The following is a 21,868-nucleotide window of genomic DNA, read 5'->3' on the forward strand; positions in this document are numbered from 1 at the left end:
TCTATGTCTTTGGAGAAGCAGTTACTCTTTCTAGGCTTAATCAACTAAATGTGATAAGGAAGAACTTTACTTGTGATGGGACACACTGAAGTGCGCTGAAGCCATCAGTCTAGTGGCATTAGGTGCCAAGTGTGTGTGTGTGAGGGGGTCCAGTTCCAAGGGAAAATGATTGGCTCTGGCAGCTGGGTCCAGAACACCACCAACTACATGGTATTTGACACCAATAACTGTAGAGGGTCCAAGCTGGCTCTAGGGATAGTTGAGGTCTTCAGCAGCACACCCAAGTCCAGTGTTGAGGGACCAGGGCAAGCAGAGTAGTAGCCAGAACTGGGGGGCATGCTCATCTGTGTGGGCTGACTACAGGCACATGCCCAACATGAGGACTGGCGTCAGTGGCTGGGGCTGGGTCAAGTGTGGGCACAGAAGCAGCTTTGAGTTCTGGGCTGTCATTGCATTCATGTGGCCGCAGGGACGAGCTACATACACGTGTGGCATTGCCAGCCAGTGATAGGAGTCAAGACTGGCTCCAGGCACCTGAGCAGCTACTCGCTTGCTGGTGTGTGTCCTGGATCTCAGGACATCACTGGCTGGAGCAGCTCTTTTGGGGGTGGAGGGACAAGAAAGGACTCAGACAGTTGGAGTCTGCTAGTGTAGAACCTTCGGGAGTGATCGGCAGCAAAATTTTCAGGGCTCTTCAGTGACTCTGCTGGCAGTTGGTTTCCTCACAGTAAAGGTTCTGGGGGTTTTGCAGAACAGGACACAGAGAACCCTGGTCACTCTTGCTGTGTGGTTGACACTGACAGCCCCTACCCTTCTTTCTTTTTTCCTAGTTGTCTCTGGATGTCTCAGCTTTGCTGGTCTCTGGGTGGGGTGAATCCAAAGCAGGTCATGTGTGCAGTGTTCTGAAAGGCTGGGGAAGGCTAATAACTCACCTGCTCTCCTCTTACCAGTAAGGAGGACTGTTTCAGGCTGGGGAGGTCCCTCTTGGCACTGAGCAGCCTGGCCTGGGGGACAGGATGATGTAGGCAAAACAAAGCTATTTTCTTTACCAGTTTGTGGGTTATTCTCAAGTTTTTTTCACTGCTATGTTGTTGAAGCTTCTGGATTCCTGAGGTCTCTTAGACCTGTTTTCATTTATTTTGCACTAATTGTTATTTGTGGAGTGAGAGAAACTGGAGTCTCCTCTGCCATCTTGGTGCCATCACTCCAGATTTAATCATCAACATGCTTTGAGCTATAGGATTTTTTTTTGTAGATGCTCTTTATCGTGTTCTGTAAGTTTTCTTCTCTATCTAGTTTGTGAATTTCTATCATGAATGAGTGTTGGAGGTGTCAGTTTTAAAACAGAATATTTGGAATATGGAAAAATGTCTCAAGCAGTTTGGCTTCTTAAGCCTGTCCCAAGCTGAGAAACAGAATTATATCTTTCCCTTTCCTTCTATTCCTGGGGGGAAAACAAAAGAAAAAAGTACTTTTGTACAATTGTAACATTTCTTCAGAAGAGCAAATAGACTCCTTATTTTTGATATATTCTGTTTTTATTTTTAAAAAGTCCCACATCAAGAAATCTGTTTTGAATCCACATACTGTAGACACGTAAAGAAAGAACTGGTCTGAGACAACATACATTTGTCAGAGGTATCGGCTCTCTGTCACTAGTTAGTTCCCTTGTACTCTGCACAGACCAGGAGGACGAACTAGGTCTTATTCCTTCCTATTCCCTTGAAACTACCCTTTTGATACTACATGGGTCATTTGCACTTAATTAGTTCAGTTCAGTCGCTCAGTCGTGTCCGACTCTTTGCGACCCCATGAATCGCAGCATGCCAGGCCTCCTTGTCCATCACCAACTCCCGGAGTTTACCCAAACTCATATCCATCGAGTCAGTGGTGGCATCCAGCCATCTCATCCTCTGTCATCCCCTTCTCCTCCTGCCCTCAATCTTTCCCAGCATCAGGGCCTTTTCCAATGAGTCAGCTCTTCACATCAGGTGGCCAAAGTATTGGAGTTTCAGCTTCAACATCAGTCCTTCCAATGAACACCCAGGACTGATCTCCCTTAGGAGGGATTGGTTGGATCTCCTTGCAGTCCAAGGGACTCTCAAGAGTCTTCTCCAACACCACAGTTCAAAACCATCAATTCTTCGGCGCTCAGCTTTCTTCACCATCCAACTCTCACATCCATACATGACCACTGGAAAAACCATAGCCTTGACTAGACGGACCTTTGTTGGCAAAGTAATGTCTCTGCTTTTTAATATGCTGTCTAGGTTGGTCATAACTTTCCTTCCAAGGAATAAACGTCTTTTAATTTCATGGCTGCAATCACCATCTGCAGTGATTTTGGAGCCCCCAAAATTAAAGTCTGACACTGTTTCCACTGTTTCCCCATCTATTTCCCATGAAGTGATGGGACCAGATGCCATGATCTTAGTTTTCTGAATGTTGAGCTTTAAGCCAACTTTTTCACTCTCCTCTTTCACTTTCATCAAGAGGCTTTTTAGTTCCTCTTCACTTTCTGCCGTAAGGGTGGTGTCATCTGCATATCTGAGGTTATTGATATTTCTCCCAGCAATCTTGATTCCAGCTTGTGTTTCTTCCAGCCCAGCGTTTCTCATGATGTACTCTGCATATAAGTTAAATAAGCAGGGTGACAATATACAGCCTTGATGTACTGCTTTTCCTATTTGGAACCAGTCTGTTGTTCCATGTCCAGTTCTAACTGTTGCTTCCTGACCTGCATACAGGTTTCTCAAGAGGCAGGTCAGGTGGTCTGGTATTCCCATCTCTTTCAGAATTTTCCACAGTTTATTGTGATCCACACAGTCAAAGGCTTTAGTCAATAAAGCAGAAATAGATGTTTTTCTGGAACTCTTTGCTTTTTCGATGATCCATTGGATGTTGGCAATTTGATCTCTGGTTCCTCTGCCTTTTCTAAAACCAGCTTGAACATCTGGAAGTTCATGGTTCACGTATTGCTGAAGCCTAGCTTGGAGAATTTTGAGCATTACTTTACTAGTGTGTGAGATGAGTGCAATTGTGCAGTAGTTTGAGCATTCTTTGGCATTGCCTTTCTTTGGGATTGGAATGAAAACTGACCTTTTCCAGTCCTGTGGCCACTGCTGAGTTTTCCACATTTGCTGGCATATTGAGTGCAGCACTTTCACAGCATCATCTTTGAGGATTTGAAATAGCTCAACTGGAATACCATCACCTCCACTAGCTTTGTTCGTAGTGATGCTTCCTAAGGCCCACTTGACTTCACATTCTAGGATGTCTGGGCGTGGGGTAGCTCCTCTCAGCTGCGACGGACGGCGCTTATGTCCAAGAGTTGCACTTAATAGGAGACTGAAATATGAAGTTTGGTAACCACATCAAGTGGCTGGATGTCTCCTCCACACTCACAGAAACCTAGATATTTTGGATAAATATTTATTAAGCATCTAGCATGGGGTCTGTTACTAAGTAGACAGTCACTAAATATTAGTTGAATAATTGGTCCTTATTTAAGAAATTTTCCACAACTGTTGAGACTTCTTAAACTTATACAGGGTAAATATGTTTTGCTTTTGACTCTAGGTTTTTGGTCCAATGGGAATTATGAAAAATGCCATTTCTCTGGCTTGGGATGAACAATGGAAGAGAATACGGACATTGCTGTCTCCAGCCTTCACCAGCGGAAAGCTCAAGGAGGTAAGAAAAGAAGAGGACTTTCAATTAGAAACTTACAGAATGACTCTAGGGGCAGGTAGAAACTGAGATCATAGTCTCTTTTCAAAGACGAGTCTGCTGAGTTTGAGTTTTCTAATGTTGGTCTTTTATCTTTACATCCTAGAGAGACATTTTTAAGGTTTTTATAAAATGTCAGTTACTACTCCATGCTTAGGAAAGCCAGGTCCTTCTAGGACTTGAGTCTCCACATTTAACTTCACGTGATGATATATTTTATGTCTAGATGTTCCCCATCATTAGCCAGTATGGAGATGTGTTGGTGAGGAACCTGAGGAAGGAAGCAGAGAAAGGCAATCCTGTCAACATGAAAGAGTAAGTAGGGGTGAGGCTGCTGGTCCCTGAGCTCCACTGAGACCTTCTCGCTGCTTACCATGGAGTCACATTCCAACTGCTGTGTCGGTCTAGTGAGCAGACAGAAGTAGGTCGTGTTACAAATCTAACGGGCCACTCCAGAATGAGTGGTGTTTCATCAAGGAAAGCCGGGCAGCCAGGAGAGAAAGTGTCTTTTGTGTACGTGAGCCATAAAGAACTTATCTTCTTAACTATGACTTTATGGATATTCCAGAAGACTAAAATAAATAGTTTTGAAAAGAGAACATTATCATGCCAAAGTATTGAGTGTAGAGGGTGTGGAACAGTGGCAGAGGAAGGCTCTTGGTATATATTGACAGGTAGCGCACTGGGCAGTAAATTTATAGTATTGAACTTGAAACAACTTAAATCTCTTCACACTTTTCCTACAGAAAATACTAAATATTAGTTCTTAATCACTATTTGTTCTTCTTTCATCCTCAAAAGACAGAAGGCCCTGTACAGGCTATGGGTGGGGTCACCATAGTTTTTGTTGTCTAAACTGAGATTTTTTTAAAAACTATACTATAATAACAGATATAAAGGAAGACTGTCCCAGGGAAACTGAGGACATATGGTCACTTAGCCATGGGATTCCCTAAGTCAATTTGAAAGGATTTTTGTTAAACTCAGAACATTTTTAGTTCTTATAGTTCACAGAAATGACTCTGCCCTCAGGGCAACCACAGACCACTGGAGTTGAGGAAGACTGGTCCTTCAGGAGCCTTAGCAAGAGTGTGAGACAAGGAGGGATGATGTTCCTGGCAACTCAGAACAGGGCACCGCTGTTCTGTAATGTGCTAAAGGGGAATCAGCTCTGAGTACAGGTTTTACAGTGAAGCAAGACCCAGGTCAATGTCCCCTCTCTTGACTCCCTAGGAAAAGTTGATTATTCCACACTTTGTCTTACTCACAGTCCTTACATACTCATTACTATCCATAGTCAAAACACATTTCTGTACTTACCGTCTGATTGTGTGTGTCTTTCCCTCTATGACAAGATCCCTGAATTCAGGGGGTGGGGGTCTAGGTTGGCTTAGTGTCCCCATCTCCCTAACGGAAGGCCAGCTGCATCACTCACATGTCATATACACCTCAGGAGTGAGTGGTAGTAGCAGAGACTCTTCTACGATCCAGCAGGTGGTTCTGAGCGAGTGTGGCTCTTTTCCTGTCTGCCAGGACATCGGATTTTACATGCATTTCTTGTTGCGCATATTGGACAAGGATAAAGAAGTGTTGATTTTAACTGAACATGTTTTTCTGTCTCTACTAAGCATGTTTGGAGCCTACAGCATGGATGTGATTACTGGCACAGCATTTGGAGTGAATATTGATTCCCTCAACAACCCACATGATCCCTTTGTGAAATATAGCAAGAACCTCTTAAAATTTAGACCCTTCGATCCATTCATTCTTTCAATAGGTATGAGAACTACTTTGTTTCTTATTCTTTGTTCCTTCTTTCCTCCCTCCTTTCCTCCCTCCCTCCCTTCCTTCTTCCCTCCCTTCCTTCTTTCAATCCTTCATCTTTCTTTTTTTAAATAATAGGTGTAATAAGATGCAATTCACATATCACATAATGCACCAGTGTGAAATGTATAATTTATTCATTTTTACATCTTACCCATCCATCAGCAAATGAAATGGACATGGAAATTATATACAACACTCAGTATACAAATTGAATATTGCATCTGTGTGTGTGTGTGTATCCACAGAATTGAATATTTTTCAACCAGGAGAGGAAGAAAATCCTGCCATTTGCAACAAGGTGGGAGGACCTTGAGGGTATTATGTTATGTGAAATAAGTCAAGCAGAGAAAAGTGAATACTTACAAAGAATTAAATTAAAAAAAAAAAAACAACCTGGGTCTTCCCTGGTAGGCCAGTGGTGAAGAATCTGCTTCCAATGCAGGTAACTGGAGTTCAATCACTGGTCGGGGAACTAAGATCCCACGGGCCACAGCAAAAACGCAGTCAACCAAAATTTTTTTAAATAAATTAATTTTAAAAATCCAAAACTAAAAAAGAAAACCAAACTCATATAAAAGCAAGATCAGATTTTTTTGTTAGGAGAGGAGTGGCTTGGATTGGTGGGAAATTGGATAAAGATATTCAAAAGATGCAATTTTTCAGCAATAACGTAAAAGTACTGGCAGTATAATGTACAATGTATGTATACTTAACACTACTGTATGATTTATTTGTGATTTACTAAGAAAGTAGATCCTAAAGGTTCTCATCACAAGGGGAAAAAAAATTGCAACTGTATCAGGTGAGGAATGTTAACCAAACTTATGGAGTTAATTTTAAAATACATATATGTTGAGTCATTAGTCATTACGCTGTGCCCAAATTAATACAGTGCTGTATCTCAACTATAACACAATACAATTGAAAAAGAAAGGTTTTTAGTACTCTCAGAGATATGTATAACCATCACTACTGTCAATTTTTGTCAACTCTCAAGCCCTGTACCTATCACCTTCCACTCCGCCTTAGCTTTAAGCAGTCCCTTGGGCTTCCCTGGTGGCTCATCTGGTAAAGAATCCACCTGCAATGCAGGAGACCTGGGTTCAATCCCTGGGTTGGAAGATCACCTGGAGAAGGAAATGGCTACCCACTCCAGTATTCTTGCCTGGAGAATTCCATGGACAGTCCATGGGGTTGCAAAGAGTTAACACAACTGAGCAACTTTCACTTTCTCAATCTACGTTCTGTCGCTTCAAATTTGCTTATTCTAGACACTAGGTATGATGGAATCATATAATATGTGGTCTTTTGTGGCTGACTTCTTTCATTTATCATAAGTAATCTAAATTGTAGCACATATCAGTACTTCATTTCTTTGTATGTCAAATAGTATTTCATTGTATGGACATTCTGTATTTTGTTTACCCATTCATCAGCTGATGAACATTTGGGTCATTCACTATTAAGTATGGTGTTCGCTTAGTTTTTCAAAGATGACTTTCATCAAGTTGAGGAAATTCCCTTCTGTTCTGTGTTTTTATCACAAGGGGGTGTTAGGTTTTGTCACATGCTTTTTATGCATCTATTAGATGATCACGTTTTTTTTTTATTCCTTTGGAATGGTTTATTATACAACTTGGCATTCCTGGGAATAACCCCACTTGGTCATGGTGTGTATCACTTTTTATGTGTTGCTAGATTCATTTTGCTAGTATTTTATTGAAAATTTGTGCATCCTTGGGATAAGGTATGTTGGTCTGTACCTTCTTGTGCTATTTTTGTCTGGTTTTAGTATCAGACTCATACAGTTTGGAAGTGCTCCAATGTCTTCTATTTTTTGGAAGAGTTTGTTTTAAAATGGGGTTAATCCTTTAAATATTTGGTAGTATTCACCATTGAAACCACCTCTACCTGAGCTTTTCTTTGCCAAACTGTGGGCTGTTTCTTGATAACTAACTCAAACTTTGTACATTTTAATAGGTGTATCAGATAGTCTGTGTCTTTTTGGATCACTTTCTGCAGTTTGTGTCTTTCTGAGAATCTGTCCATTTTATCTAAATGATCTAAGTTATTGTCATACTGTTGTTCATAGATGGCTTTTTTATTGAAGTAAAGTTAACTTACAATGTTGTGTTAGTTTCAAGTGTATAGCAAAGTAATTCAGGTATGTACACACAAACACATATTCTTTTTCAAGTTCTTCTCCAGTATAGGTTATTATAAGATATTGAGTATACAAAGATTTCTTTGTAGTCCCTGTACTTTTTAAAATGTCGTTTGTAATCTCCATTCTTTTATTTTCGGTGCTAGAAATTTGAGTACTTTCTCTTTTTTCTTGGCCAATCTAGCTAAAAAAATCTTTCAAAGCATCAGCTTTTGGTTTCACTGATTTTCTCCACTGTTTTTTAATCTCTTGTTCATTATAGTTTCTTCACTTCTCTTTACCATTTTCTGCCTTCTACTTACTTTTTGTTTGTGCTTCTCCTTTCAGAGTGTGAAGGTGGAAATTTAGGTTCTTGATTTAGGATCTTTGGTCTTTTAATATCTAAACATACAGCCACAAATATCTCCCTGAACACTGCTTTTACTACACCCCATCAGATTTGATATAGTGTGTCTTCATTTTTAGTCATTTAAAAGTAATTTTTGATTGCCCTTTTTATGTCTTCTACAACCCATTGGTTATTTAGGAGTGTGTTATTTAATTTCCACATATTTGTGTATCTCTTAATTGTCTTTCTGTTATTGATTTCTAATTCTATTCCATTGTGGTAGAAAGACACTCACTGTATTATTTTGATCATGACTATTTTTTTTAAAACTGCACAATTAATTGAAGTAACAGATTTTGGCCTGGTTTATACAAAGAAATGCTAGTCCAAGAATTAAAGGCTATGAGGTGCCAGAATGTAATCCTATTCTTTGGTCAGTCCAAAGATGCATAGGGAACCACTGATCTCACTACTATAGTGATGGTCCCTAGATGTGGACTTGGCCTTGATCAGTCATTGACTTGGAAGTCTGAGCAAAGGTTTGGAGTCAATGGGTCATGATTGAGTATCCTGGTAGTTTTACTCTTTTGATTGGTAGAGCAAACTATATTTGCTAAAGGTAAACTATATTTGCTAAATGCAAAAGAAAATTTGCATTTTCACCAAGCTTCCTTTTATCTTTTTCCCTGCAGTATTATTTCCATTCCTCAACCCAGTTTTTGAAATATTAAACATTACTCTGTTTCCAAAAAGTACTGTGGACTTTTTCACAAAATCTGTAAAGAAGATTAAAGAAAGTCGCCTCACAGATAAACAAACGGTAAAGTCTGGTGGCAGTTACAAGTGGGTGTTCAGTTTTTGATAATTTATTTAGCTGTATACATATGACTTATATACATCTTTGCATTTTTTAAAGATAGGTAGAAAACTATACAGTATAGAATAGGGTGGTTCTAAAATTTGGGGGGCAATGGAAGAGGAAAAGAATGGGGAAGAAAATAAGATTATGAGCAGAGAGCAGTTTAAATACAGTGAAAAGCATGCTAATTAGTATATAAGGGATAAAAGTTACTGATTAAAAATAATTTTACTGATATTTCACCAAATATTAGCTTGGTAAAGAATTAAATCAGTGCCAAGCCTCATATTTTATAGGTTGTCTGATGAAAGACTCCATCAGGTGCCTGATACAATGTAGTCTTTTAAAAAGTTGAGCCCTGTCATAGTCTGAAGTGAGCAGGAGTCTTCTCTGGCCAATGAAGCCACAAGTGGGTTAACCCAGTTTGGCCTTCATGAGACCACAAGGCCAGCACAAGGTTGTCTGCAGATTAGGAGAGATGGGCTGGTTACCCAGGATGTCACTGAAGAATGTGTAGAGTCCTGGGAGGGTCAAGAGTTGGTAGATGCTTCTGCAAAATCTGCTGGTGACCTATGCAATGTGAGGGAGTTAATTAGTGTGTCCATTCATTAAGAGTTAAAATTGAAGGGGAAAAAAGGATTGAAGTCATGGACCTATTCCTGAGCAAACAGATGTGACAGGAGAGACAGCAGATAACTATCTGGGTAAGAAGCTGTTTCAAAAGTCAAAGAAACCAAAGATCAGGGAGAGTGAGGACAAAAAAGCATTTGGAAGTGATGGCTGGGTTTCTCTCAGGGAAGCATCATGGTCTCTAAGATTTGTAGGTGGGTGGTTTTGTTCACCGAGGACTCAGGCAATATTAGTTAGACTCTTGCTCTTTAAGGGGCCATATTTTCAGAAAAGAAGTTAAATATACACTCCTGATTTATTTCTATCTTCACAAGTAATTTATAAAATTGATTTCTCTTTCTGTTTCCAGAATCGAGTGGATTTACTTCAGCTAATGATTAACTCTCAGAATTCCAAAGAAATTGACACCCACAAAGGTAACCATGGAGAGATTCATCGGGGCCACTATGGGAAGGCACACAGGTAGGGCGCGGTTCTCAAAATGTGCAGGAAGTTTTCCAGGTATGTGAGAATTTCTGCCAAATTGAAGAAAGACACTTGTACAGAAAGAGTAGGCTGGGGTACTTCCTGGAAGCTTTCAGGCACAACTTTGTTCAGAGCTCGAAAGGGCCAAGTATAACAAGGATGTCATGCCCAGAAGTGAGTCATGGTCAGTGGATCACCTACAGCTGCACCTCTGGGCAACTTTGTTCTAACACCAATTCTCAGGCTCCTCCAGATCACACTGCCCCACTGTCGGTGACCTTAACTTGGAACTCGAGGTTAAGGTTGTGTTTACCAGCTTACTCTACTCTAGAGATTATTGCTTCCCTTTTGTAAGGAATAAATGACTTGTGAGCGAAGCCTTTGAGACTGGAAACACACTGTTTCTCTTCAAATTGTCACCTACTTATTTTATCATTCATGGATGCCTTCTGACTGAAACCATGGTTACCATGAGGGTTATAACATGATGACTTTCTGATCCCATCATTCTTCTGTATTTATGAGTTGATGTTCTTTTGTAGGGAAGCTCTCCATTCTCTCTTGTTGGCTTACTTGTTCATTTATGTTTATATAGCATGATCTCATGTACTCTCTTACATCACTTTTCATTTTGATTCTCAAATTCTTTCTTGTTTGTCCACTGGAGCTTTTTCAAGTAGGATCTTATATTCTTTTTTCTTTTCTCCTTTCTTCACTTTAAATCTTTTTTTAATGGACTATTTTTAGAATAATTAGTTTTATAAGAAAATTGAGTACAAAGTATAGAGATTTCCAATATACATCCTGCCCCAACTACACACAGTCTTCCCCCACTACCAAAAGACCACATCAGAGTTGTGCATTTGTTACCATCAGTGAACCTACATTAATACATCATTATCATCCAAAGTGTATAGTTGACCTTAGGGTTCATTCTTAGTGTTATACATTCTGTGGGTTTTGACAGATGTATAAGGAGGCACCATTAGTGCAAACAGAGTTGCCATTGTCCTTTAAAGTATCTTTTTCTAAGAACTTCTTCACTTTCTGATGTTAAACAATCCAGGTTTCTCAACCCCTGAGTAGCCCTGGAATCAACTGTTTTTACAAAGGAGCTCTGGTTCCGTTTATTGAGAAATGATATTTAGGATCTTAGGAATGCTCATTGCCTCTAGGGATTCTTTGCTTCTAGATCTTTCCAGTGGACAAAGCTAAGAACATAAAATATTTTTACACAAGACAGTAAACATAAGTAGTTCCATATCTACCCATACCCTGATTATTAGTTTATTCCATGACGTGATTACTCCCACATGTTTAATTTTAAGCTACCAATCATTTGACAACCATGTCACAAAATTCTTGAATTTTAAAAAAATTTGTTCTGGAGCAAGAATGAGCTGATGCCAGCACACCACTATAAATATATCTAAAACTATGTTTAAATCTACTTCAATCTATAATATCTATCTAGATATGTAAGTACATGGTCCAATACATCTTTCTGTGATGAAGGAGTATTCTGTGTCCACATTGTTCAGTGTAGTAACCACTTGACATATGTGGCTATTGAGCACTTAACATGTGGTTATTGCCATTGAAGTATAGTATTTAATTTTGATTTAAATTTAAATAGCCACGTATTAGTACAGCTTTAAACTTTTTGAGTATCATGGAGTTTATGCTCACTGGAGGAAAGAATTTGATAGTTGAATTTACCCATAGTAGAATCACAGAAATCATCATGGGGAAATCAGAACCTTGTAGATATCTCTTCCACTCATTCTGTATTGCTTTTGCTGTGAATCGCTTGGCTGGGGCAGGTACCACGTTGATTTGAGTGCTCTAAGTAACAAAGGTCCTACTTCAGTCCCATCAAATAGCTGAGAGACTGACCATGCTTGTTCTCTCAGGAGAAATTGAAAAGAGAGACCTGTTTATAATTACAAGGGTGTTTTTGCTGAGCATAAAGGAGAGCAAACAGTGGGCATGTATTGAGGAAGATGACCTTCAGGCCAGGGTTGAATCCACATTGCTAATTCCACTCCCTGGACCTCAATTTCCTGTGGTGCATACTGACCAATGTCCTTCCACAGACACACCCTTCCTTCTGGTATTTTCATGCCATTGACTAGACTAGGCTCACTCATAGCTCTTCTAGCTTTTAGTCAGTCTCTGTAGTTCCTGTGCCTCTCTGAGATCACCCAGAGAAGATTTGTGCCTCAGGTCTTCTGTTGCCTGATGCCTGTCAATTGTATAATCCATGCTTCTTGGCCAAGTATTACACACTCATCACCACAGCTTATGAAAGGTCAGACTCTGATTCCATTGTTCTAGTTTGGAACTGAGTCTCTGATATTCTAATAAGTTCCCAGATGTTGGTGACGCTGCTGGTCCATGAACACACTTTGAGTAGAAACAGCCTTCTATTGTTCTCTTAAGTTCCTACAAACACGTTTAGATAAAAGATCGTTTAATTTCTCCCATAATGTGGCCTTACCCTTGTACAATCTATCAAAGTGTCAAGTTATACTTTAACTAGAGTAATTTAAATTATTCTGGAAGAGAATATGGCCCCATATTACTTATAACTAAAGTGCTTTAAGGTTTCTCCAAGGGACACACTGATTATACTGTGTTTGTTAGACAAAAATGCTGTCTCTTGAAATTACCAAACTCTGCTGCTGGGGAGGCAGCATAGTCAGGAGCAGGGAGCCAAGAATGGTATCAGTCCAGTGCAGTCGCTCAGTCATGTTTGACTCTTTGCGACCCCATGGACTGCAGCTCGCCAGGCTTCCCTGTCCATCGCCAATTCCTAGAGTTTGCTCAAACTCATGTCCATTGAGTCGGTGATGCCATACAACCTTCTCATTCTGTGTCATCCCCTTCTCCTCCTGCCTTCAATCTTTCCCAGCATCAGGGTCTTTTCTAAAGAGTCAGTTCTTTGCATCAGGTGGCCAGAGTATTGGAGCTTCAGCTTCAGCATCAGTTCTTCCAATGAATATTCAGGACTGATTTCATTTAGGATTGACTGATTTGATCTCCTTGCAGTCCAAGGGACTCTCAAGAGTCTTTTCCAACACCACAGTTCAAAAGCATCAATTCTTTGGTGCTCAGCTTTCTTTATGGTCCAACTCTCACATCCACACATGACTACTGGAAAAACCAAGCTTTGACTATTTGGACCTTTGTCGACAAAGTGATATCTCTGTTTTTAATATGCTGTCTAAATTTGTCATAGCTTTTCTTCCAAGGAACAAGTGTCTTTTAATTTCATGGCTGCAGTTACCATCTGCAAAGATTATGGACAGTGAGAAAACTAGATTAAAACAGTTTCTGCTTTTTTCTTGTTTTTTATGTATTTATTTATTTTTAATTAGAGAATAATTTTTTTACAATATTGTTGGGTTCTGCCATACAACAACATGAATCAGCCATAGGTATACATATTTCCCCTCCCTTGGAAGACTGAGAATACAAAACACTCCCAGTTTGACTCTAACTGCTTTTACATTTTCCCCATAGGGATTTGGCAGTTTCATTTGATTTCTCATCATCTAAACTGTGATGTTTTATATTGATGTGTTTTATATAATATAAAATGTCTCTTGTCTCCTTTTAGCTCTGTCTGATGAAGAACTCGTGGCCCAAAGTACTATCTTTATTTTTGGTGGCTATGAGACCACTAGCAGTACTCTTTCCTTCATTATATATGAATTGACCACTCACCCTGATGTCCAGCAGAAGCTGCAGGAGGAAATTGATGCAACGTTCCCCAATAAAGTGAGTGATGATACCCGGAGAGAGAGGGGGAAGGTGAAGCCTTAGCAAGAATATCTTCTTGCTGCTTCTTGAACATATTTGCAGAAAGCATAAGCCTCAAATCTTTTACCTGTACTATTTAAGAAGGATCTAGGTGTACAAAGCAAAGGGGAAACATAGACAATGCATTGCATACACAGGAATGTAGGTACTATGGGAAAAATGCTGGTACTGGCATATCACATATTTCTGTATGCCATGTAAAAAAATCACAAAATCTTGGTGACATCTAACAGTAAACTTTGGACTGCAAGGAGATCCAACCAGTCCATCCTAAAGGAGATCAGCCCTGGGTGTTCACTGGAAGGACTGATGTTGAAGCTGAAACTCCAATACTTGGGCCACCTCATGCGAAGAGCTGATTCATTGGAAAAGACCCTGATGCTGGAAAAGATTGAGGGCAGGAGGAGAAGGGGACGACAGAGGATGAGATGGCTGGATGGCATCACCGACTCAATGGACATGAGTTTGGGTAAACTCCGGGAGTTGGTGCTGGACGGGGAGGCCTGGCGTGCTGCGATTCATGGGGTCGCAAAGAGTCGGACACGACTGAGTGGCTGAATTGAACAGTAAACATCTATCGCTCTAGTGTCTGCATGCTGCATGCTAAGTTGCTTCAGTCGTGTCTGACTCTTTGCAACCCTGTGGACTGTAGCCTGCCAGGCTCCTCTCTCCATGGGATTCTCCAGGCAAGAATACTGGAGTGGGTTGCCAAGCCCTCCTCCAGGGGATCTTCCCAACCCAGGGATTGATCCTGTGTCTCCTGTGGCTTCTGCATGGCAGGCAGATTCTTTGCCACTATGGCTGGACTTGCTGTTGTCTGGATGTTGGCTGATCTAGGCTAGCCATGGCTAACTAGCTGGGCTGACTCAGCTCCACACATGTTCTACACATGTCTCATATTCCACATGTCTGCAGCTCAGGGCAGTGATAGGTGTCAAGATCAAGAAGCCCAGTCTTGTGGGTGACTTTCAAACAGGCTGCTCACATCACACTGGCCAGCTTTCCACTAATTCAAGATGAGCCACCTGGGCAACGTGAATGAGAATGGGAGGGTATCACAGAGTTAGATACAAGATAAGGATAGATCATGGTGCCTACCTAAATTACAGATGACCTGGCTTCTCTGGTAAATCTTATTTTGGGATTATTTTGGTACAATAAGATGAAAAAGTCACTAAGAGACAGAGAGTAGTTAAAGCATTGTGTTCTCCTCTTTTTATAATAATACTTATAATAACAATACCACTATTGGCTAATATTTACTTCTTACTATCTATGTCTATCTAAGCACTTTCCATTTATGAATGAATCTAACCTTCATAAAATTCAATCCTAGTCAGGAGAGTCTAGCTTATGCCTCAGTAACAGATTAGCCTAAAAATCTCAGGGGCTTTCATAGCAAAGATTTACTTCTAACTCACATCTACACATCCAACATGGATTGTTAGTGGAGGAATGAGTATGCAGTTCTGCTCCACAGAGTCACTTGGGAATACAGGCTGAGACACCACCTTCTTGTAACTGCCTTATCTGAAACATTCTTGTTGTCTGGGGAATAGGAACCTGAGAGTTGCTCACTGACTTTTCAAATATTTTGTCTTTGGACTGACATAACCACCTCAGTTCACAGCCCATTGGCAAAGTTGGTTTCCCATAACTTCAGATGGCCTGGGAAATGGGGACTACATGGATACTGGGTGAGCAGTGAGTGTCTCTGCCACACAACCCTCTGGAGGGTCAGCTCCATCTGTCTCCATGTAACATATGAGAAACCTGAGCTACAGGGAGATGAAATACTTCCAGACACTAGTCGTGTACGTGGTGGTGATCAAGTCAAGCTGTGATCCAGGGTGTTGGCGCCTGAGCCACTCTTACCCTCTACAGTGTTTCCCCTTAACTGTAACCCCATGTGACAGCCCTGTGTCACCCCCAGTGGTCTCAGATCTCAGCCCAAACTGGAGTTCTTTGTGGTGTGTGGAGAGCTGGACCCTGGGGCTGCAATGGCTTGTTTAGACCTTCAAACCTTCTGGTCACACCTGCAGGGACAATAGAGGACTCTTCCAGCAACAGAGGGTGGACTTGAGGGTTCTGATTCTCTTGTAACTTCCTCTAGAACTGAAACTGTGTTGCTGGTAGCGCTCTGTCTTACTCTTCATTTGTGGGTTTGGTTTAGAAAGGAACTCGTTTCTCCCCAAATTATTTACAGGGTTTTCATTTAATGTAGTATTGCCAAACTGTATATGTATAATGAAAAGAATGAGCAGTCAGGAGCCTTCAACTGGGAACCTTCATGTTGAATAGCGGAGTTGCTCTTTTACACATTCTCTTTCCTTGGTACTTACGTGTGGCCTCACTTTCAAAAAGAAACTGTGGTTTGGGCCTATTTCACTTAAGACTAAGGGTTTTAGTCTATTGCTCACGTTTGTTCTCCTGAGAAAGAAATACACTGCATGATAATGTGCAGGATTTCAAACCCTGGTTAGGGCACTGTCCCAACATCTCCCAAGTCATCACTATTCTACATCTCAATGGGCCCTTGAGAGGTCAAAGGACATGACAGATACTAAAATGTCCATAAATGCTAGAGTCCTTGACCGATTTAAATTATTCCCTGGAGCACCTAACATTTCAATAGGACTACATTGATGGAGTTGAAGGTTGATCCAAAATCTTAATTTATCAAAATCGGTTTTTCTCTCCTGAGGCCCCTCCGACCTACGATGCCCTGGTACAGATGGAGTATCTCGACATGGTGGTGAATGAGACTCTGAGAATGTTTCCAATTATTGGGCGACTTGAGAGGCTCTGTAAGAAGGATGTGGAAATCCACGGGGTGTCCATCCCCAAAGGGGCAACGGTGCTGGTGCCACTGTTCGTGCTTCACAGAGACCCGGAGCTCTGGCCCGAGCCTGAGGCCTTCCGTCCGGAAAGGTACAAGACCCTGGAGAAGAGGCACCCCCCCCATCCTTTTTCATGCTTGCGGGTTTTGACGACTCTTATTATGGGTGTCAAATGGGTGACCATGCAATCATTTACTTCTATATCTTTTTATTGTTTAAAAGATTTTTCTCTTTAACTGTGTTCATTGTTTGAGTTGAATTATTCAAACTAGATTAGAAAAAAAGAAAATTATTAGCTGTCTTTATTCCTAATACAATAAGATAGGCCTCATTAATAATGTATGTCCTTGTGGACAGTTTTCTATGCATATGTAGATTTTTGAAACTTTGGGTGGTATTCTTATATATTATTTAGTTCTAAACTGCTTAATTTATTTAACAACAAACTATAAACAATATTCTATGTACATATGTTTGTATGCATGTTCCGTAAGTTACCTTACTACTGTCTTATTTCAGGTGTATAGGCTTTTTATTTCCTTTAAGCCTTTCTCTCTATTCTCTCTTAGCTCTCTGAATTCACACATTTCCCACATTCCTTATTTTTAAACACTGGCTGCTGTTTCCTCTTATTGTGGGGGTGCAGGCTGACGACCAGGGGTCTCATCCCTGGCGGCTCAAGCAGCCTTGCCGAGATGGAGGAGCACACAGGGGCCCTGGTTCTGTCTGTGGCTGCAGACCTGGGCCAGCGCCCTCCTGTCTCAGTCTCCAGTGACTTTCCAAAGAGAAGTCCTCTGCTCTCTAGACATCTAGACTTCCTCCTTGGAGAGCTGTTGAGTATCCTTTTCAGGAATTAGGAGTGAAGGTCTGGTTTGGGCACAGCTTGAACTCTGGATCGAGTTGATGCTCTCCCATTTAGTGTGCAGGGATCAAGGTTTGGAATGAACTTTTCAGGCACTGGCTGGGATCTGGACTTTCATTTCACCCTGACTATGGGTTGTCATTTCATTTCACCCTGACAGCCAAGGGTTGTCTTGTTTGCCCTGATGTCCAAGTTCTACTTGATGATAGAAGAGTCCGAGTCCACCAAGCCCTCTGTTCTGGACCAGGGAACCTCTGTTTCTCCCTCAAGCTCAGCAGCTCCCCCTCCTGCAGCATCCGGAACCTAAAACCAGAGACCACTCACTGTACTTCCCTTTCATTCATTCAACTGTCAAGCAGAGATTTAGTGCTTACCTGTGTACGTCAGGGACTGGGCCACAGAGTGAGAAACCAAATATTTACAAAGGCCTGTTATGGAGAATTTTAAAAACATACACAAGTGTGGGTGTATTTGACACATATACAAGTGAATTCTATAGGCACAAGCCTGTGAAATACGTTTTTATTGCCGTATATTGCTAGTTGTGTTAGTTTCTGCTGTACAATATATATCTGTATGTGTCTATTCCCTGCTTAAGAAGCATCAATCCATGTCTGCACCATTCACACAACACCGCTGCCCTTCTAATCTCCATATTATTTTGTCACATTGTAAATAATACATAATGTTTTGCAAAACAGAGACTCTTTTAAATATATGTAACCACAATGCTATTATCACTTTGCCAAATATACATTCTTCCTTGACATATTCAAATATTGAGGAGTCAAATTTTTATAAAACAGAGGTCTAACCATCAAGGAATTTATAGGCTAGTGGAACAAATAGACAAAGAAATCAGTGATTATCTAGAGTAGCCTGGCCTCACATGCTGACATAATTCTACTGACCTAAGCATTTTATGTGTGGCAGAGAGAGGTAGAGAGATAATGACACAAGGAGACTGGAAGGGAAAAGAGGGAAAGTAATTGAAACATAACAATTTAAATACTCAGAGATGTTTCTCCTGCCTTCTTCCCCCATGAGCACGAGTGACGTAAGTGTGCTTGGAGATGGGAGCCTGCTTCCTCAATCAGCGTCATTTCCTAACTGCCTTTCAGAGAGTGAGCATGTCACCACCCTGAACGTAAATTTAGAGTTTAAGGATACATTTTCTTTAAATAACCATCACTCAACTCAACAGGAGTGAAAACTTCTGTAGGGCTCAGGGAGTGGAACTTATCTTTCTTACCGCAGCAGTATTCAGTCACCAGCCCACAGAAATCTCCTTATGCTACTGGTCCAACAGTTAAGTTAAAACCTCAGACCTGAAGCTCTTCTGGTTTTTCTGTTTCATCCACTTTTTCATCTACTGTTGTGGATCCAGGTTCAGTAAGAAGAACAGGGACAGCATAAATCCTTACGTCTACCTGCCCTTTGGAAATGGACCCCGAAATTGCATTGGCATGAGGTTTGCCATCATGAACATGAAACTCGCTCTCGTCAGAATCCTGCAGAACTTCTCCTTTAAACCTTGTAAAGAAACACAGGTCAGCAGTTCACTTTCTGCATTACCAGCGTTTTGTTGGGAGTTGTTTTTTAACTGATGGCATGTTATCAATTCAAAGAATAACTTATTCTATCAGCCAGAGAATCTGTTTGGAGTCACCTGAAACCTTTAATTGTCAATCATTCCTGGACGGCTAAATCAGCAGCTTCATAAAGACCCAACTATAAAGGTCGTCTGGAGTCAATGCAGTTAGTGTGGCGGGACTACACACTGTGCATTGAATGGAAGAAAGATTTTAAATTTGGTTTCAATTTCACTGGAAGGAAGCGTGTGCACAGTCATGAGAACAGTGACTTTTCATCATGACTTTTCAGTGATGCTCTTCCCCACCAAACTTAGAGAGGCTCTCCTGACAGTGGGTCTCAGCCACTGCTTGTGTAGTAAAATTGATGGGGAAATTTTGCCATAATGCCTAAGAATCTGGTACATTTTAAATATTCAGTATTTTTACTTAAAATTTAAATCGATAAATAACACAGGCCAACCTGACTTTGTATCAAGCCTGGTACAGAATAGGTGCTCAAATAGGTATTTTGTGGAATGAATGATGGATGAAAGTTGTCACTATCCCTCTTGACACAGCTCATAGAATAAATATAAAGAAGCAAAGATATGCAGGGGAAATTGAATGAAGGTGGTCAAAAGGTGCAAACTTTCAGTTATAAATGAGTACTAGGGCTGTCATGCAAAGCGCAGTGACTGTTGTTACCATTTCTGTATGATGTAAGTGAGTGCATGCCAAGACTTCTCACACAGGGGAAACAATATTTATTTCTTTTTCTTTTCCTTCTATATGAGATGATGAGTGTTAACAAAACTTACCGTGGTAATAATTTTATGACCTATATAAGGAAATCATTATGCTATATACCTTAAATATATGCACTGCTATAAATCAATTATATCTCAATAAAAGTGAAAGTTAAATTCTGATAGGACATGATAAGGGAATACTGTGAACAACTTTATTCCCACAAGTTTTATAAATATGTTAAATTAACCAACTCTCTTGAAGACGTAAACTATTAAAATTCGTTTAAGGAAATATAGACAGCCTGGCTGTCCCCTTATCTGCCCTTGTATCTACTAAACATATTGAACTGGTAGTTTAAAAAATCCAATATATATCATGCTACAAGAAACTGTGTTGTTGTTGTTTTAGTCGCTATGTCCGACATTTGTAAACCATTATGGTCCATAATGTATCTTGTCTACTTCGGGTTTTTTTTGTTGTTGTTAGCAGGGCTTCATTAATCGGTTCTCATGTGCTTGTTTAACTGTTGCAGATACCCCTGAAATTATACACTCAAGGACTTACGCAGCCAGAACAACCTGTTATTCTAAAGGTTGTACCCAGAGATGGGACCACAGGTGGAGCCTGACTTTCTCTAAGGATTTTCAGTTTGATTTTGAAGGAAACTGCATCTCAGAACACCAGAAACGTGATCTACTTTGATAAAACCAATAAATGAAGATGGGGTTCACCTACTGTACTTGATGGTGAGTAGGGATTCTGCATAATCATTTAGCTTTCTCACTGCCTGCCTGAATTATTATATACTACGTGTCATACAAAGGAGATAATTAGTAAGTGCCAGATACTCAACTTCACAGGTTCTCATAGGACACTCACCATCCACCAGTTAGTACTATCTACTCCTCCTGAGCACTGATCAGAATGAAAATTTCTCAACAATCTTATCGACAGACTTTAATGAAAATAAGAATTAAAATGGTGACTGGAACGATACTTATATCACAAATTTTATTTTGAATATGCTAAATAAAACATATTGAGCAAGACAGTAAACATCTGTTTACAAGAGTGTTACCTGATGCCTTTGTGCACATTAGGGTGGAAGCGTGCAGCTCGGTCTGCGGATGCAGTGACCAAATGCTTTTTGGCTGTCACAGTTGCTGGGTGGGGCCATTGTCAAAACTCCGTCTTAACATAGTAAATAGGTAAGAGTTAATTGACTATGACTTTGCCCAGTGTTTAGAAATCTACCTTTTAAATCTACCCTTTTAGTTTAAATCTACCTGTTTTTGGAGCACATGTTTTCCATACCTCTTTGTATTCCACCCTCAACTCCCAACCATCTTAACACAGTAAACAGGGAATAAAAGATGGTTGACTGGGGAGAAAGGCTACACGCACTGGTCAGTTTCAGTGGGGTCAGAAGCTGCACACAGCCCTTCCTTTCCCTTTCCTGCCCCTTCCCTCCCCTCTCCTTCCCCTGCCTGCCATCTCTTCCTGGACAATCCAGTCCTAAACCCGAAGGTGGGCCACAGAAGGTGGGCAGCCTCACACATCAGGGTGGGGCCAGAGAAGCAGGACAGTGGCTCCAAGTCAGAGACGGAGTAGGGAGGGGAGGGAGTCCACAGGGATGGTAGCCGGGCACGGGGGAGGGAACCCAAAATACTCACTTAGGGGGTGGCCTGTAGGGTGAGGGGGCATCACGAGTGGAAAGGGATGGATCATGGATTGGGTCCATAAAGGAGGACTGATCAAGTAGTACAGAAAGGATGATGGGAGCCAGCATTCTCACTGTTGGAGAAGGAGTCCCTGGTTCAGAGATGGAGAAAACTAGAAGAAACCCTGTTGGTCAGTGATTGAAGCTGAATTATCAGGGTAAATACATGCTTTTCTATATAGGTAGATGGCAGATAGATACAGATATAGACAAATAGGTATGTGTTTATGTTTGTGTAGCTACAAAACACATAATACCTACTGCTTTTCCCTAATGTGTGTTAGAGACAGAGACA

The 21,868-nt window shown here is 40.8% G+C and overlaps 2 protein-coding genes across 4 annotated transcripts in view; one reads left to right on the top strand and one right to left on the bottom strand.

The window, feature by feature from the left end:
* LOC145531932 (cytochrome P450 3A28) overlaps positions 1-20,909 on the top strand; it is a 31,296-nt gene extending 10,387 nt beyond the window's left edge. For all 3 annotated transcript variants that reach the window (XM_081555898.1, XM_081555899.1, XM_081555900.1), the window contains 9 exons: positions 3,580-3,693; positions 3,956-4,044; positions 5,358-5,506; positions 8,741-8,868; positions 9,887-9,953; positions 13,625-13,785; positions 16,532-16,758; positions 18,917-19,079; positions 20,386-20,909. In XM_081555898.1, the coding sequence (XP_081412024.1) occupies positions 3,580-3,693; positions 3,956-4,044; positions 5,358-5,506; positions 8,741-8,868; positions 9,887-9,953; positions 13,625-13,785; positions 16,532-16,758; positions 18,917-19,079; positions 20,386-20,481 (1,194 nt within the window). In that variant the 3' untranslated portion in view covers positions 20,482-20,909. The remainder of the gene's footprint in view (positions 1-3,579; positions 3,694-3,955; positions 4,045-5,357; positions 5,507-8,740; positions 8,869-9,886; positions 9,954-13,624; positions 13,786-16,531; positions 16,759-18,916; positions 19,080-20,385) is intronic.
* ZNF3 (zinc finger protein 3) overlaps positions 1-21,868 on the bottom strand; it is a 490,877-nt gene that overhangs the window by 303,071 nt on the left and 165,938 nt on the right. The gene's annotated exons all lie outside the window — the stretch shown is intronic.

Source organism: Giraffa tippelskirchi, chromosome 13 (genome assembly GCF_054371585.1).
Source record: "Giraffa tippelskirchi isolate mGirTip1 chromosome 13, T2T-mGirTip1v1.2.pri, whole genome shotgun sequence".
Taxonomy (NCBI): Eukaryota; Metazoa; Chordata; class Mammalia; order Artiodactyla; family Giraffidae; genus Giraffa; species Giraffa tippelskirchi.